Source organism: Mycteria americana, chromosome 6, assembly GCF_035582795.1.
Source record: "Mycteria americana isolate JAX WOST 10 ecotype Jacksonville Zoo and Gardens chromosome 6, USCA_MyAme_1.0, whole genome shotgun sequence".
In the NCBI taxonomy this organism is placed as follows: domain Eukaryota; kingdom Metazoa; phylum Chordata; class Aves; order Ciconiiformes; family Ciconiidae; genus Mycteria; species Mycteria americana.
Window position 1 is genome coordinate 51060746 of NC_134370.1, and position 15252 is coordinate 51075997.

At 36.3% G+C, this 15252-nt stretch overlaps 1 protein-coding gene across 3 annotated transcripts in view; it reads right to left on the reverse strand.

Moving 5' to 3' along the window:
* Window positions 1-287: 287 nt before the first annotated feature.
* Window positions 288-15252, reverse strand: part of RAB8B (RAB8B, member RAS oncogene family) — a 31469-nt gene continuing 16504 nt past the window's right edge. The window contains exons 2-10 of one of the 3 annotated variants that reach the window (XM_075505781.1): window positions 14535-14595; window positions 13292-13352; window positions 11818-11895; window positions 10632-10721; window positions 9764-9829; window positions 7587-7637; window positions 7065-7089; window positions 4543-4615; window positions 288-479 (exon numbers count right to left, since the gene is read on the reverse strand). In XM_075505781.1, coding sequence (XP_075361896.1) covers window positions 4566-4615; window positions 7065-7089; window positions 7587-7637; window positions 9764-9829; window positions 10632-10721; window positions 11818-11895; window positions 13292-13352; window positions 14535-14595 — 482 coding nt within the window. In that variant the 3' untranslated portion in view covers window positions 288-479; window positions 4543-4565. Of the gene's footprint in view, window positions 480-3308; window positions 7090-7586; window positions 7638-9763; window positions 9830-10631; window positions 10722-11817; window positions 11896-13291; window positions 13353-14534; window positions 14596-15252 lie in introns of those variants that run through there. The other 2 variants (XM_075505782.1, XM_075505783.1) reach the window with 2 other exon arrangements.

Here is a 15252-nt window from a genome sequence, read left to right on the forward strand (position 1 = left end):
GACAGGGAGGGGAAACGGCTTCAGTTCTTCTACCTTGTGCTTCACTGTTTTTTTCCTCCCCTCCCTTAAAACAGATAAAATATTTGCAGAGTAATGTAGCAGTGCGTGCTAAATAGGACATGGCATTCAAAGAACAGTTAATGAATTGAATATTATTTTTAAAGGATTGCCCATCCCCACACTTGGCACAGGGCGTTACTTAGACATTTCCTAATTTCAAGTACACTTACCAGTGCTATTCTGGAAAATGACTTACAAACAGTATTTAAAACACACGTGTTTGCCTTTTCCCTGTATTTTATTGGTTCAGAGCATAAATGTGAGTTTTACAAAGTCATTGCATTTCAGGTGAGTAAGCTCAGAAGCAGTATTCGGCAGCATTAGACATTAATCTCATGGACAGAACTTGCTCAGGCTTCTTGGAAAAATTCCGTCCTTCATCTAGAACACGTACCAGAGCTAGTTAGTTGCTATGTTACCTGCAAGAAAAAAAAGAAAAGGTAAAGTAACACAACAGCAAACAGCCTTGAAAATAAATTAAACATTCAACTATTCTTTAAAAAAAGCTTTATTGACATAGTAATTTGCACTTCACTTGTGGTTAATTGGGTAAGTAAAGACTGCACTTTTCTTTAGAGATGAGCACATTGCCAGTGGTCCAACAAAAGCAGGTATGTGGATTAAATACTGTTGGAAGTGCCACAAATTGTGAATATAAGCAGTTGAGAAAAGTGCCAGCTCTGCAATTCTGGAGCCTGCCATTTTCTGTCCCAAGGTAATATGTTCACGGTAGCGTCATCGCTTTATGCTGTTCCACAAAGGTGTTAAACGAATTCAGAAAGGTTAGTGAGCACAATGGTAACGTTCCCTGAGAAATCAAAAACCCTTTTGAAACAAGTCCATCAATCTGAGAGACCACTGCCTAACACAAATCCTTGAGATACCAGTCTATCATGGACACTCCTTTGGAGTGGTGGCATAAGCAGAAAGTCACAACTGCAGTAAGTCATCTCAATCATCTACTCAAGGAAGGTATTTAAGACTAAACAGGGTGAAATTCTCAATACTTAGTGAATGTTTACAGAATTCTTCTTCACTTTGAAGTCAGGACAATGTATTCAGTAGTAGAATTCAAGTTACACAAGCTTTCCACAATTCATTAAACATGTTAATTCTTCAGATGAGGAAAATGCTTGTATTCTGCTCAAAACTTACAACTTTATTTCGCAAATTGAAGGAACAATATGTACTGAATATGTGCTCAGAGGAATTGATGTAACATTTGTTCACACCAGAAGCTTAGTGATGATGTGCTCTGCTGAAGACAGTAAAAGATTTTTGAAGCAACTACAAAACATCCTAGAGCACTAAAAATTCCTTCAGTATGTTTTGCATTCCATTCCATGCCCTTTCTTTAAACCTGTAGATGGCAAGAATAACATTATGCAACACAAAAGCTTCATTTATGTATCTCCTGAAGATTAGAATCTTTCTAAAGAAAAATTATTCTGAAGTCTTACATTATATTGATGACTTCGGTATAGTTCAAGAATTCTAAAGAGCCACTAGTCAACCAAGTTGGAAAAAGAATCATTTAGGAAAAAGGCAATTTACCAGATTATAAAAACTGGATACATTCTACACATGTACCAACAACTTGCCTCTGGTCTACAAGTGTGCACTATTTGTATAGTAACTGCTAGTCTGGAACCAAAAATAGATCCAGGAACTGTAATAAATCACCATTTTTAAGCAGTGTAAGTATGCCTGCTATTTCCTTTTAACAAATGGAGAATGCGAATGTATTTAAAATGTTATTGAGATGCAGATGCATACCACTAACTTCTGTGAGAACTGAAGGACTTGCAGAAGTGATTTTAGGACTGCTGAGCATCTAGAACCAGTTCAGATCAAGGGGATCTGCAAGATAATGTTTAAACAACTGGTCCTAAAGCAGCAAACTTGTCTGCCAGAGGCAGTCTGAAAAAACAACACAACAAAACAAACCAAAACCAACAAATAATAAGGTGTAACAAGAATGTAACTCTAGCTTTCTGCTGCTTAAGGTAAAGAGACAATACATCCTTTCAGCTAAATACTGTTTATTAAATGGACATATAAAAAGCACGAACTTTTGAAGCTACTTCTCATCCATGCGTTTCCCATTTATTCCTCAGAGTGCCCACTTGGGTGTCTCAACCATTAATCTGCTTTTGTCTTGGGCAGACAAAACCATTCTTTCCTTAAGTTTGCTAATTTTCATACCAATTGTGAGTTACTGCCAAACCGCAAGAATTTGAAAGTCAAGAACTATTGCTAATATAAATCGCCAACAAATATTTCTGTCAAATACCTCAATATTCAATGTTGAAAGAAGCCGGACAAACAATATTTGCTATATTAATTAATTATATTTGTGCCTCAGATTACTTAAGAGTCATAACTTTCACATAATGCTGATTTAAAACAACAACGTTAACAGCTTAAGAGAGTAGATAATTCTTAATCAAACTGGAGTTTGTGTCTCATGTTATCTTTACTGGCATTGCTCAGGAATTACTTTGGAAGGATATTTCATGACACTAAATGTCTGGAAAAATGGTTCCTTACGAAGCTGAAAGCCATTGAAATAATATACCTAGATTTAAGCAATCACTACAGGAATAGAGGATATTTCAGGAGAAATCTAACAAACAGTCAAGTTTAGGAACAAGCAAAGCTATACAAAAACCCGTGTGGTTTGCCACTTAAGTTAAGCAAAGCTTTACAGATGCAACTCAGCTGGACACCCTTCCACAACAGATGTATTGAAAATAGAGTGGAAATGCCAACTGTATAAAAACTATGTGGAATATTTCATACAAAATACTCCAGATACTTTTCATTATGTAACTTTTATTTGAGACGCACATTGTTGTAAAAAAGTTCACATGGAATAATAAAACCATTGGAGCGCGAAGGTTTTTTTAGGGGTTGGGGTTGGGTTTTTTGTCTATACACATCAATACACAATTAATGATTAGGTTTACAAGTTAACCACATGACAAGTTCACTTTTATCTGCAGGAGCTTTTCACATTACACCTTTATACCAGAGATAAAATGTGCTTAAACACACACAGTAGAACACTTCTATTTCAAAATTAAGCATTTTCTCAAGGACTATACTTTTAATTCTGAATTTAGTAGCTATATAGCATTAAAATAACTGTAATTGAAGTTTTATTTGCAAAAATGTTTGTAAGGCCATAGGAATGCACTAAAATACTTAAATTCACCAGAAACAAGAAAAATCAATGGAAATCCTGCTCTTGTGGAAGAAAGAAATACAAGTTTTATTTATAAGAATGAGAATGGCATAAGCAGTTCAGTGAATGGAGGAGAAAAAAGGCCTATTGTCACCTACAGACCAATCCTTAAGAAGTTTAACATTGCAAAATTTCAGTTACATTAATAGATAACTAAACAGATGCATTTTCACAAATAACACATTTATGCATTTTACATATTATTCATGTAGTTTCAAACCATTATCCATTCACAATATTTTAATGCGATATGTATATTCAAGACTCCTTTATTGACTTGTGAAAATGATCCACTTAATTCACTTGACTTCAGCAGACTAGTATGGGAAAGGTACTTACAATGGGAAATACTTCCTGTAAAAAGAACTACAGGTCTGAAAAGTCAATTAGCAGTTTTGAGACTGTCCCCCAAATAGAAAAGCAAGCTGTGTTACGTTTCGTGAGTGGTTTAAGCTTTAACAATAACAGAACTTCCAGACAGTAACTAAATCAAATATTCTATATACGCTCAACAAAAACTTCTTGTGCATGTTTTGGTGAGCACAGACTGAAAGCTAAAATTGCAAAGCACTGAGACCAGTTTGATTTTTGTTCGGATTTTTTTTTTTAAACCATTTAGAAGAATATTGGTCAAGATATAGTGCACAGACGTGGGGCTGAGGGAAAGATTTCATAAAACTCAATACCATAAGCAGCATTTTCGTTTTATTGAAATCCACCAAAAAATGTCTGCCTTTCCCAAAAGGTTAATGGCAATTTCTGGAACAAAACAGAAATACATTTGCTGCTTAATGAATAATAATTATATGACTTTTATTCTAATGGACATTAGAATACTAACTAGTTGACTGAGGTATAGTTAAGAGTCCTTCAAAATTTAGATTATATAGTCTTGAGCAAAGTAGCAACAGAGACTGCACAAAACAATCATAGTGATATTAGAAAAGTCTGTAGTACCCAGCATCTGATGCGTAGGCAGAACATACCATTTATCATCACCCGCTTGTCTAAAGGAAAATATAGCTAAAAAAATTCCCAGTAAAACATACAGCTGATTTGCACGCTAAGATACAGCACATTTTTCAGTGTCTGACAAGGCAGACTGTACACAGAAAGAGGTCTATACTGACCAAAAGTTAGCACACCAATAAAGTGCAGCCACTCAGCCATTTAATACTGCTGGAGAAGAGGGGTGGGGGCAAAACAACAAAGAAAGAGAGAAATCTGCATTTTACCTTATCCATAAGACCACATGAAATTAGAATTCTTCAGTTTCAGCAGGGGACAACAAAATTGCATTAAATTCTTCTACAAATAGAAAAAGATGAACTTTACATGAACATTAAGCAAAGTGAAATATTTACTGCATTATTCTATCATGCATAAAGTGAATTTCCTATGGTCTTACCTCACATTTATGTACAGTTTAGCACAGCTAAATGTAAGAAAATAGCAAGTTTTTTCTTCTCCCCCTCCCCCCCCCCCCCCCCCCCCCACAGAGCAGATACCCCAATTCGCTGCTGCTTCAAGAAGCACTTCATAGACTCTACTACTTACAGGCTCTTTCAAAGGGAAGTTCATGGAGACTAATATTGAATGAACATTTAACCACACAGCGAAGACAGGAAAAACAATACAAAGCATTCTGTAAACGGTGCCAAACACAGAACATGTCAGTTTTGGTTTGCAGACAACCCCTGAGATAAAAATCAAAGTATTACGACACCAAATAAGTCAGAGGTAAATTACTGAAAATAAACAACATTCATAATTGGTGTCACAACACTTTCTGTATAGAAGCACTTTTTTTAACCATACAGAAAACATAACTGCTTTAGCCTGCCCGAGAAAAACATCAAGGGTAGACAACAGAGCAGTTAGGGTTGCTTTGTTTTTTTGACTAAACCTTGTTGCCATGAAGACTTTTCTGTTTTAGTGCAGCAACAGCAGTTTATGAGATTCACCATTAGTTACAATAACTATTTCTATTAAACTACATGTGGGGACAGGTTAATAACCACTTAAAACTTTATGGAACCAGCTACTAATGTTAAATCTTTAAAATCAAGTCTTTAAATCTAACGCTATTGGCCCATTCACTTTCAAAATATTTACAACAGACCCAGAGATGACAAATTCAGTACCTGACACCACAAAATGAAGCGGTTATCTGTGGTAACAACCAACTCACTGTTTACAATTCTAGACAATGTAGTGAAGCAAAAGCAAGCATGTCAGACGTTAACTTTGACAATGACAGAATGCACCTATCCCCTAATAACAAACATGCTGGACACAAACTTGTAGTTAAAGCTTACAATGGTCCAAGTTTGGCACATCAACAGAACTAAAGCACCTGTTTTAATTGCTCATTGAGGAAATTTTTCAGAAGACAATAAAAAAGTAGTAGAACAAAGACTAAGTTATACAATGCTCGGTTGAGTAAAAAAGGCAACTATGTTTCAACTCTGCTTCTAACAGTCTAGGTCACTGTACCAGTTTTTGATGAAAAAATAACTTAACTGCTTGAGCAGACCAGAAAGGGCTTCACACATTCAGTATTAACTGCATAACTAATAGTACATTATAGCCCTAATGTGACCATTTCCTCAGTGCCAGAACTTGATAAACTTTAGCAACTGCACAGGAAGCTAGTTTTTGGACACCTCTGTTGTCAAGGGTCAAGGCTTACAGACATTAACGAACTATCCTTAGAATTACAGTAGAAATGGAAGTCACCTTTAGAAGCAGTCATTTCTGAACAAATGAATCCACAAAGAGGTTACTCAAATACTCAAAACTCATGCATTCAGCTTCCACAAGCCACTTAGCGATAGTGATGAGGCCAATTTGTGACGATGATTTCAACTCCAGAGTGTACTTCCTCATCAGAAACAAAAAAAGGTGCAGACAGTTTGAGCTAACAAAGGGAAGTGAGGAAAGACACTGTGTTTATTCAACTAACTGAAAGGTGCATCTGTGAATCAGACAGTGACTGGCAATTCAGAACACAACTTTGCTAAGTCTGATAAAGAAAGAAAAGCAACATACTACATTCAGAATAGAAGCCATAGCTTCTGCATGAACAGATTTGTGCATCTAAGAGACAAAACCAATACAAATTGTTAAATGCCAGTTGTTACAGTAATTCTCATCACTAGAGGGTCAACACCCATACTGCAGTCATGGCCACAAGTATACAGTATAGAAAATAATGGAAGTGAGACTTAATTTTTCCCCTGGCTCTTCTGCTTGAAAATAAATTGGTTTAAAAAGAGAAAGACAGACCTGCACAAATCTGTTAAGAATCTTACTTACAAGTCAAACTGTGCAAATACAAATGTAAGATTGTGCTGTAACAGGCAGTAAGAGGCCAATATGGATGTGCAAAGTTAAAAGAAACATAGCAGCTTTTGCAACAGGCAATAAAACAGAAGGTAAAAAAGGAAAACAAGTTAACTCTTGCATTTGTGTCTCCACTTCATAGCTTCCATATCTGAGAAAGAAGAGCCTGACAGGTCAATAGGCTTAGTGAGCAAAATCCACTTGGTATTTTGTGTATCGCAGTCTACGTTCAATGGAGCTCTCAGCAGCAGCTTGGTGGTATTATTTCTGAGGCTTTGTGACCCTGTGCTTTCAAAGAAGCAGAAAAGGTTCTAAGTGTGCTGCAGTCTATCATTAGAAGTTCATCAAAGTAGCGTGCATCGAAAGAAGCTGCTCTTCTTAGATCGATTTTCTGTTATTTTTACTGGCCCACCTGCCCCTGATGAACTGTTGTCATTCTGAAAGAGAAAAGAGTACCAACGTCATAAAATGCAGAAAAATTAAGTCTAGCTTTCCTAGTTTCCCCCCCTACTTTGCCTTGCAAAGCAATAACCAGAGTAGAGGTTTGTTGCAACTTGAGCTCCTCAATTATCCAGACTCTGTTAATAACTCTATAAAACTGCCTATTTTAAAAAGAAACATTTATCAAACAATCCAGATCTCAAATATTAGCTGGAGGAGCGACCATGTAATTTGACATGTAATAAAGCAAGGATCACACTGCTACATTTCGAAAGAACACATCAGTTTCAGGGTACCCAATGTTAATGTTCACGCAAAATAAAGAACAATTACACACTGATGTGTAATAAAGTGGGATAAAGCACTGTTTTCTCAAATTTGATCTAGCATCCACCGTAATCCCCACAACTTTTTTGGTAGGGCTACTACTCAGCCAATTATTATAGCAGTCATTTCAATGTATCTACTTTGTATGCCATCTAGAAATACAAACCATTTTTCTGTTGAGCTTTGTCATAATGTCCCGTGCAAGTGTGAAAAATGCCTGGTGAGGAGCGGGGGGAAAAAAAAAAAAAGTTAGTCACAAGACACATTAAAGACAAGATAGATTTGGAGTATCCAGACATATTAACAATACGGTATTCTGTAGCCCACTGCTAGCACTTCAAGTTGCAAGGCACTCTATGTACAATAGCTGTTTACTTAGAACTGCAATAAGCATGCTTTAGAAGAAAAAAATATTTCTTTTAGTCTCCATCCCTCCAATCCTTGAAGCAAGTGAACAGACCTTCCCATCGCACACCTCGGGGGAGGGGAATTCTGCTGAAGAGAAGGCTGCATACACTAACACACTTTTTTTTTTTTTTCCCCAAACCATACTGTGCATTGTAACTAGAAACCCACAGAGAGGTTTGAGGATGGCATGCCTGGGAATTCACATTAATGTCAGCTTGCTTTCTGTCCTCCAAAAGTTTTGCTCCTGTGCTATCTATAACATTATGTTTCCTGTCGCAAATCTCAGCATCTCAGACTTCAATGTACGAAGGAGCAAAGAAACTTCTGTAGCAGAAAAATTCTGCAAGTCCCCAGAAGCAGGGACAAGCAAGATTTTAAGCCATCTGGAGATATCAACAATCCAACGACAGTTCCAGAATGTAAAAAACTAAATATTTCCCCTTTCATTGTGTTCGGAATATATCCAAGACAGACACTCATTTAATGCCAGTAAATCACAACAAATAAAATGAATTAATTAACTTCTAATCACAAGAATATCACAATTGTGTCATTTCCCACAAGTTAAGCATTTGGTGGAAAGAAGACTAAATCGTTACTCGCTGAATGCCTATACCAGCTGCATTTTTTAATGCTTTCTTCACTATTCATGTGACAATTTAAAAAAAATATCCAGATAGCCAAGTCGTTTGGAGTAAGCACAAACTAATGTTGTACATTTAGTGACCTACAGGAGTTAAAATGAAATTGCAGGGGACATCGTGAAAGAGCAAGTCAACCATCTGGAGAAACTAATTAAGAAGATAGGTACTTTTTATTAGGAGACTATTGCTATCCACCATTGGTACTAGCTGCTAATGTTCACACTTCCATTGTCTACTGTAAGTATCATAACGACACTGTGAAAATCAGGTCAAGCACTATTCCAGATGCAGCACAATGCAAATAAATCCATTCTAACTATACTGCATAACCATCATCCTGCAATCAGAAAAAAACGCTTGGCTGGCATGGCATCAGTCATGTTATTTTAAAGTAACAATCTCTTTAGTTTCTAGTTAATTTGTTAGCTGCATGATCTGAATTAAGTACGTGTTTGGAGGACTTTTAATAGGTATCCCATCAATACACATGGACAGGCTTTTAGATTATTAGGTACAGGAACAACATTTAAGAACAAGTCTGCCTTATCTGAATTAATGAATCTTAATGTAACTGCCTTTTGATATCATATTATTTTCTTGTCCATGCTTTTCATAGAGTTAAGATCCTTCCCCACCCTCCCTGAGATTACAAGAGTGATTCATGCTAAGATACACTGAATTTCAGCCACTCTTCCTTCCGATTCTATTTCCTTACGCTCTCATAAATAGGGATCTTGTGTTTTTAGCACAAAATTTATTTGCAGGAAAACAGATTGCAAGTCTGTAGACAGTATTATAAGCGTTCTTCCTCCTCTAGCATCAGCTTATGACAGTCTATGCTGATGTTCCAGGTTAACATACAAATCTTCAGTCTCAGCTGCATAGCACATATTTAGTAATAACCTGAAGGCTCCTTGACACAGTAGCATGCTATTCTGAAAGTAAAGAATCTTGAATCCAATTTCCTGCACAAAGCATTGTTCTAAAATTACACCTATTCCCGTCCAAAAGCACTTGCAATTTAAGTAGCAAGGCATAGAAGTCTGAAGCAACTGTTTGCTACAATAATAGTAAACCACTCTGTTAACACCCATTTAAAAAACAATTCCAGACATTACCAGAAAACAAGAATTGCTAGATTTTACAGTAGCTCTCTAAATATAACAAGATTGGTGATCCAGGAGCACAGCTGGGACTTCAGGTCCCAGATCAGAAAGCCCAGTAGATCATGAAACATGCCTCCATATTAGTAGTTCAAGAAACACACCTAAGTGTAACACCCATCTCTTACCTCTTCCACATTTATGCTGGATTTTGCACTTGTCTCCAAAAATTTGATTCCATAATCAATTGCTAACTGGAAGAGAGATTAAAGTTCTTCAGTGTTTTTGAAGTTCCTTTGTTAAAGGAATGTTTCACATACGTTCATAATAGAATAGATGCTATATGGTGCACAGCAAGCTTTAAAAACAAAACCAAACAAGCTTCATTTCTGCTTTTCTCTTGCAAAAACATTAAAGTTACTGGACTGTTAGACAAAATATTAGAACAGGCCATACTCTCATGTAAATTCAAAACCAACAAAGAGATTAATTACTCACAAAAAGATTTATTTAGGACCTAAAAGAACATTAAGATAGAATCTTCATTGATATGGATTTAGGGACCAGATAACTACATACAATCTTCCCGTAAATTGTGTTACTAGCAACTAGACTACTTTAGCTGTGTACATGATAGATTATATAGTATTCTTACTTGCTTGTTTGTTCTGCAGAACAACTAATTACTTAAGCTTTAATAACAGTACTTATGACAAGAGTAAGTAACCACCATGGTGAATTGAGTACAACATGATCAAACTATATACAAAGCTTTATCCTGAGATTTAGAATACTTCATGCTATAGCAAAGGTCAACATTCTTTACAGGATCTTCCCTTCAAAACAATAGTACCATTAAGTTTATTCAATCTTGAAGACAGTCAAGTGCTATTAAAAACGAAAGACCCAAACCTGGCATCCTATAATATATAAAAGTTTCTGAAACAAGAGGTTTGAGGCCTGTTACCTCTCATAAGCCTAAAACATACCAAATATCCAGCAGCCAAAATCCTAAGAAAAGTAGGTTTCTAAATAAGGTGAGTCACCAAAGCTTACCTTCTCCCCTTTTTCTTTTGAAACTTGTCTTTTTTCATTCATATCACATTTGTTACCCAGTATCATTCTTTCTACATCTGAAGAGGCATGCTGAAAGAAGAAAAAGCAATCTCTCAGAAACAAAGTGCATCATTATTTAAAAGAAACTTATGTGTCAAACTCATCCACAAATGAATATTTTATTTTTAAAAAGTTATCTAATGTGAATGCATTACTGAGAAAGAGACTGACTTTTGAAATAGGCAATTTAATATTTAAATATTAAAATAGGTCAGAATAAATACTCCCAGATTAAATTTGCCTGAGTATTATTACAGATCAAATACAGTACCATGAGCTCTGTACCAGGTTGCACACATGCACAGGCATTTGGCTATTATGGAAATGTAATGGTACACACTTTACTTCAAAGTGGTACATGGACACCTGGGGTATTTGGTTGGAGTATCATTATGCGATACATTTGCATTTTTAAAATAGATTATTAATAAAAGACTTTTTAAGTAATAATCACTTCAGCAAGAGAACTTTTCTAGCCCAGTCACTACTGGATCAAATTGGTCACTAATACAGGAATTTTGCTTAAGAGTCAAAGAACAATACTAAAGAATAGCCCATGGATTTTATGTTTAAGGAAAAAAAATAGTAAGATTCTGTTACCTAACTACAGCTTCACTAAAATTAAGGTTTCTCCTCTAACTTCATAATGACCTATCCCTACTTGACAGCATGTCCTATTAAATAATTTACAATAAGCTGGCAGGAAGGAAGCTTACCCAAGACCAAATGAAAAGGTCAAAAATCTCTAATCGGACAAACACACAACACAGTAACAACTGAAATTAGATAGATCTGTCATAATCTCAGTGAAAGGTAGACACCCTAAGATCTTGCTCCTTCCCATTCCCTAGACACACCCAAAATAAAAAAAGAACAATAAAAATCATATAGTAAGAGCAGTTTTTAAATACTTTATGCTTACTTTTTAAACTTGTTTTCTACCTTCTACCCCTAGATGAACAAGAGAATATTCTCCCCATTAATAACCACTGTTGCATTCACTGCACAGTCTAACTTGGCCATATATGTTGGCTACTATAATGAAAGTGAGTAATTACTTGATTATTATTTGTCCCAGGGAAATCTTAAGATGGAACGAGTAAGACGTACTTTCTGAAGCACCTACCTCCTCTATGTTTCTTATCCAGTTTTTTATGTTGTCAAAAGACTTTTCATTTGTGATATCATACACCAGCATAATTCCCTAAATAAAATGAAGCAAATCTAGTTAGATGAGCTAGCACTATTGGTTGACTTTTGATGTACACTGTTGGTTTTATTATACTTGCAAGAAATTCAACATACAATTTATGCACCTATAATCCCTTCTCAAAGCATTATGCCATTGCTGAGAATTTACCCCAAATGTTTAACATCTTTTGCCACTGCTAGAGGTCAAACACACCACCTGTATGAAGTTTTAAATTATTAGCCTATAGTCAGGAAAAGTTTAGAAATTCTACTACAACAGCAACGAGGACACTATTGTTGAAGTCAAGCTTAGAAGCAGCAGCTTTAAGCAGTCAAAGATGACAAACCTGTAAGATCCAGTCTGCTGGGGCCAGTAGATACAGCAAAGCTAACACTAGGTGCTCTCCCAGAAGCTTTAGCTCTTTCAGACAGTTATGTACGTATACTAGCGTGGGCTCTCAACAATTAGCAAAGCATGGGAAACCACACGACAGCTGCATTAAGGACAGATTGCCAGGTTCACCTCCATTCCTTATTGCCTTTCCAATCATTCCTTGTAGGACAAAGAAAAGTCCTTGGCCATGGACTGGGAGGTGGGGAGAAGACCATGTCACTGACAAAACCTTTTTAAGTACTAGAAAGCTCGAACACAGAGCCACAACCATTACTATTTCTCCCCATCTGTATTCCGTTAACAGTGGAGTTATTTGGACCCACAGCCAGCCTATGAATGGAACGGATCTGTTCATACAAAGTGATAAGAACATATAGTGGCAGCATAGCTAGTAATCAGCAAGTTGAAATTCGCCGTGTCCGAACATAAAGTATCTCAAATCATAGCATTAAGAACCATTACAAGCAGTTGTACCACAAAGAGTGCAGGCTCTAAGTCAGTTATGTGACTTCAAGTCATTCTTAATGGAAGAAAAAGTAACAGTAGCTTTTGTAGGTGATTGTATTTCTAGCCCAGATCCTGCATTCTCTACTGGCTGAAGGAAAAGCAATTCAGTGAAATACACTTTCAATATTAAAATAATTCATTACCTATTTTTCAAACATTTCAAATGTTTAAAGGGGTTGATTGCATTAAAAAAACTTGTCTGATTAAAGCTTGGCAACTTAGTTTATTATATAATCTGCATACATTTTAATTATATTAAAAAAAGACAATAGGGCTTGAAGTTTCATCACAAAAACAGGACTAGACAAAGTACCAGCAGGTTTAAAAAAATGAAAAACAAAAAAACCCTCAAAACAAAACAAACCCAACCAAACCACAAACTTTATTCCCCACATCCCAAGCAACAATTATCCGGTCCTCCAGTTGAAGACTTATATGATATAACCTTAAGAACAGCAAACGAGTTACAGTAGTTGTGCCTAATTTTTTTTTAATTGAGAGCACTCACCATGGCTCCTCTGTAGTAAGCTGTTGTGATTGTGCGGAATCTCTCCTGGCCTGCTGTATCCCTAAAATTCAGTGAAAACAAATATTTGTTGGAGGTGATCTTTACACTCTTCTGTACTTAGAGATGTCTTTTTAAACAGAGTAACAATGTGTTGATACTCACTCATTAAGAAAAAATACCATTTAGAAGCTGTTTGCACAAGTTTATTCAGCCCTCAACATCTTCCTCGCTCCCAAGCTATCCTACTTACATCCATGGTTATAGCAGCACCATAGATATGGCACAAAAGCATCTAAATTTTCATGCAAGCAATAAAACTCAGCACTATACAGCCTTCCCTGGAATAACTAAAAAAGGCAGCTCTGATGCATCCAAGTCCTGCATTAAACAAAAATTAAAACATGCAGCAGAAAAATATTTTAGGATAGTGCATTTTCACATACAGTTAGCTATTAAAATCAGCCACTATACCTTAGTGTGCTGATATTTTATCCTAGATGACTTCAAAGCAGTATCTGTCTGTGAGTGAACAAGAGGACCAAAGTGTTTGGCTACTAGTCACACCTAGGGGGAGCTGAACCCCAAAGGCCTGACAAAAAACAGCCTTTTGACTTCCATTACAGAGAGAAAATTTGTACCAACCACTTCTGGCACTTCACTTCCTTAGCCACAAGAATTCTGGCTTGCATGCAAGTATCACAACTATCTTTTCTAGAACTTAAGAAATCAGCAAGAGCCCTACATTTACCAGTAGCATTTAAAGAGTTTGGCATGTGTAATAGTGCTATTCCAAAAATACTCATCTGCTCCTATCAGGAGGCTCAGTCTCTACTAACCCACCATGCAAGGAAAGGGAGCATTATGACTCACCTGTGCCTCTGCGAGTACAACTAGGTGTCAAAGTATCAGAGGAGATTACATTTTATTAGGTCGCATATTTTAGTTTACAGCTATGGAGTTAATACTTCTCTTCCACACAGAATAGCTAAAAGTGCCTTTAAGAGGACAGCTTTTGATAAGATGGGAAGTTGCTGTAATGTTCACATGTGAACAGGCTATTTCCTGTGCTACTGAAGCAGAACCACTCCAAGAGCAAGCTAGAAGAAAGCATAAACCTTATGGACAGCCAATGAATAAAAGGTATGAAAATTCTGGTACACCCAGGCTCAAAAGCTACGAAGTATTCCTGCTCAAAGATTAATTCAATACTCACTGAAAACTTAAATTACTTTGGAATACTTACCATATTTGTAGCTTGATTTTCTTTCCATCTAATTCTATTGTTCTGATCTTAAAGTCGATTCCTGCCAGAGAAAGAGATACTCTTAAGTTTTGCAATAAATGAAAAGGAAGCATTCAGTTTGCTTTTGACAAAACTTAGGCAAAAAGAATTATTCTGAATTTGTCATTTCTTCCAAACACTAGGAAGTGCTGAGGATGCACAAAGGTTTTCAGCTGCATCCAACCTTTCAAGGAAAAATTATTCTGCACAATGAAAATAGACCAAACTCAAACTCACTGCTAGAGTTAGTCAAGATTACAAGAGGAAGATTTAATCTCAAAATTCTTCCATTTTACACTGATAAGGTCACTAGTTTGAATGTATATTTTTCTCAACTTTTGACTAGCCCCTGCAGTGCAAGTCAATTCCCTAGAATCTCTGCTGGCTCTGAGGAAAAAATACATACTATGACCCCTTAGTTCTTTTTCAAAACTGGCATCCACTTTTGGAAACTGATGTTTAATGCAATCTAATCAGACATCACAGTAAATGGTAAAGCATCACAGGAGATAAAAGCTATACAGATAGTTACTGAAGGTGGCTGAAGTAGATCACACATGGGACTTTTTTCAAGAACACCAGTTTAGGAGTGACTTAGATTTTCTAGGAAGCTCCAAAAGGTATCAAGAAAACGCTTCTCTCCTTTCCTCCCCTTATACTTCCACATAGTACCCATCAG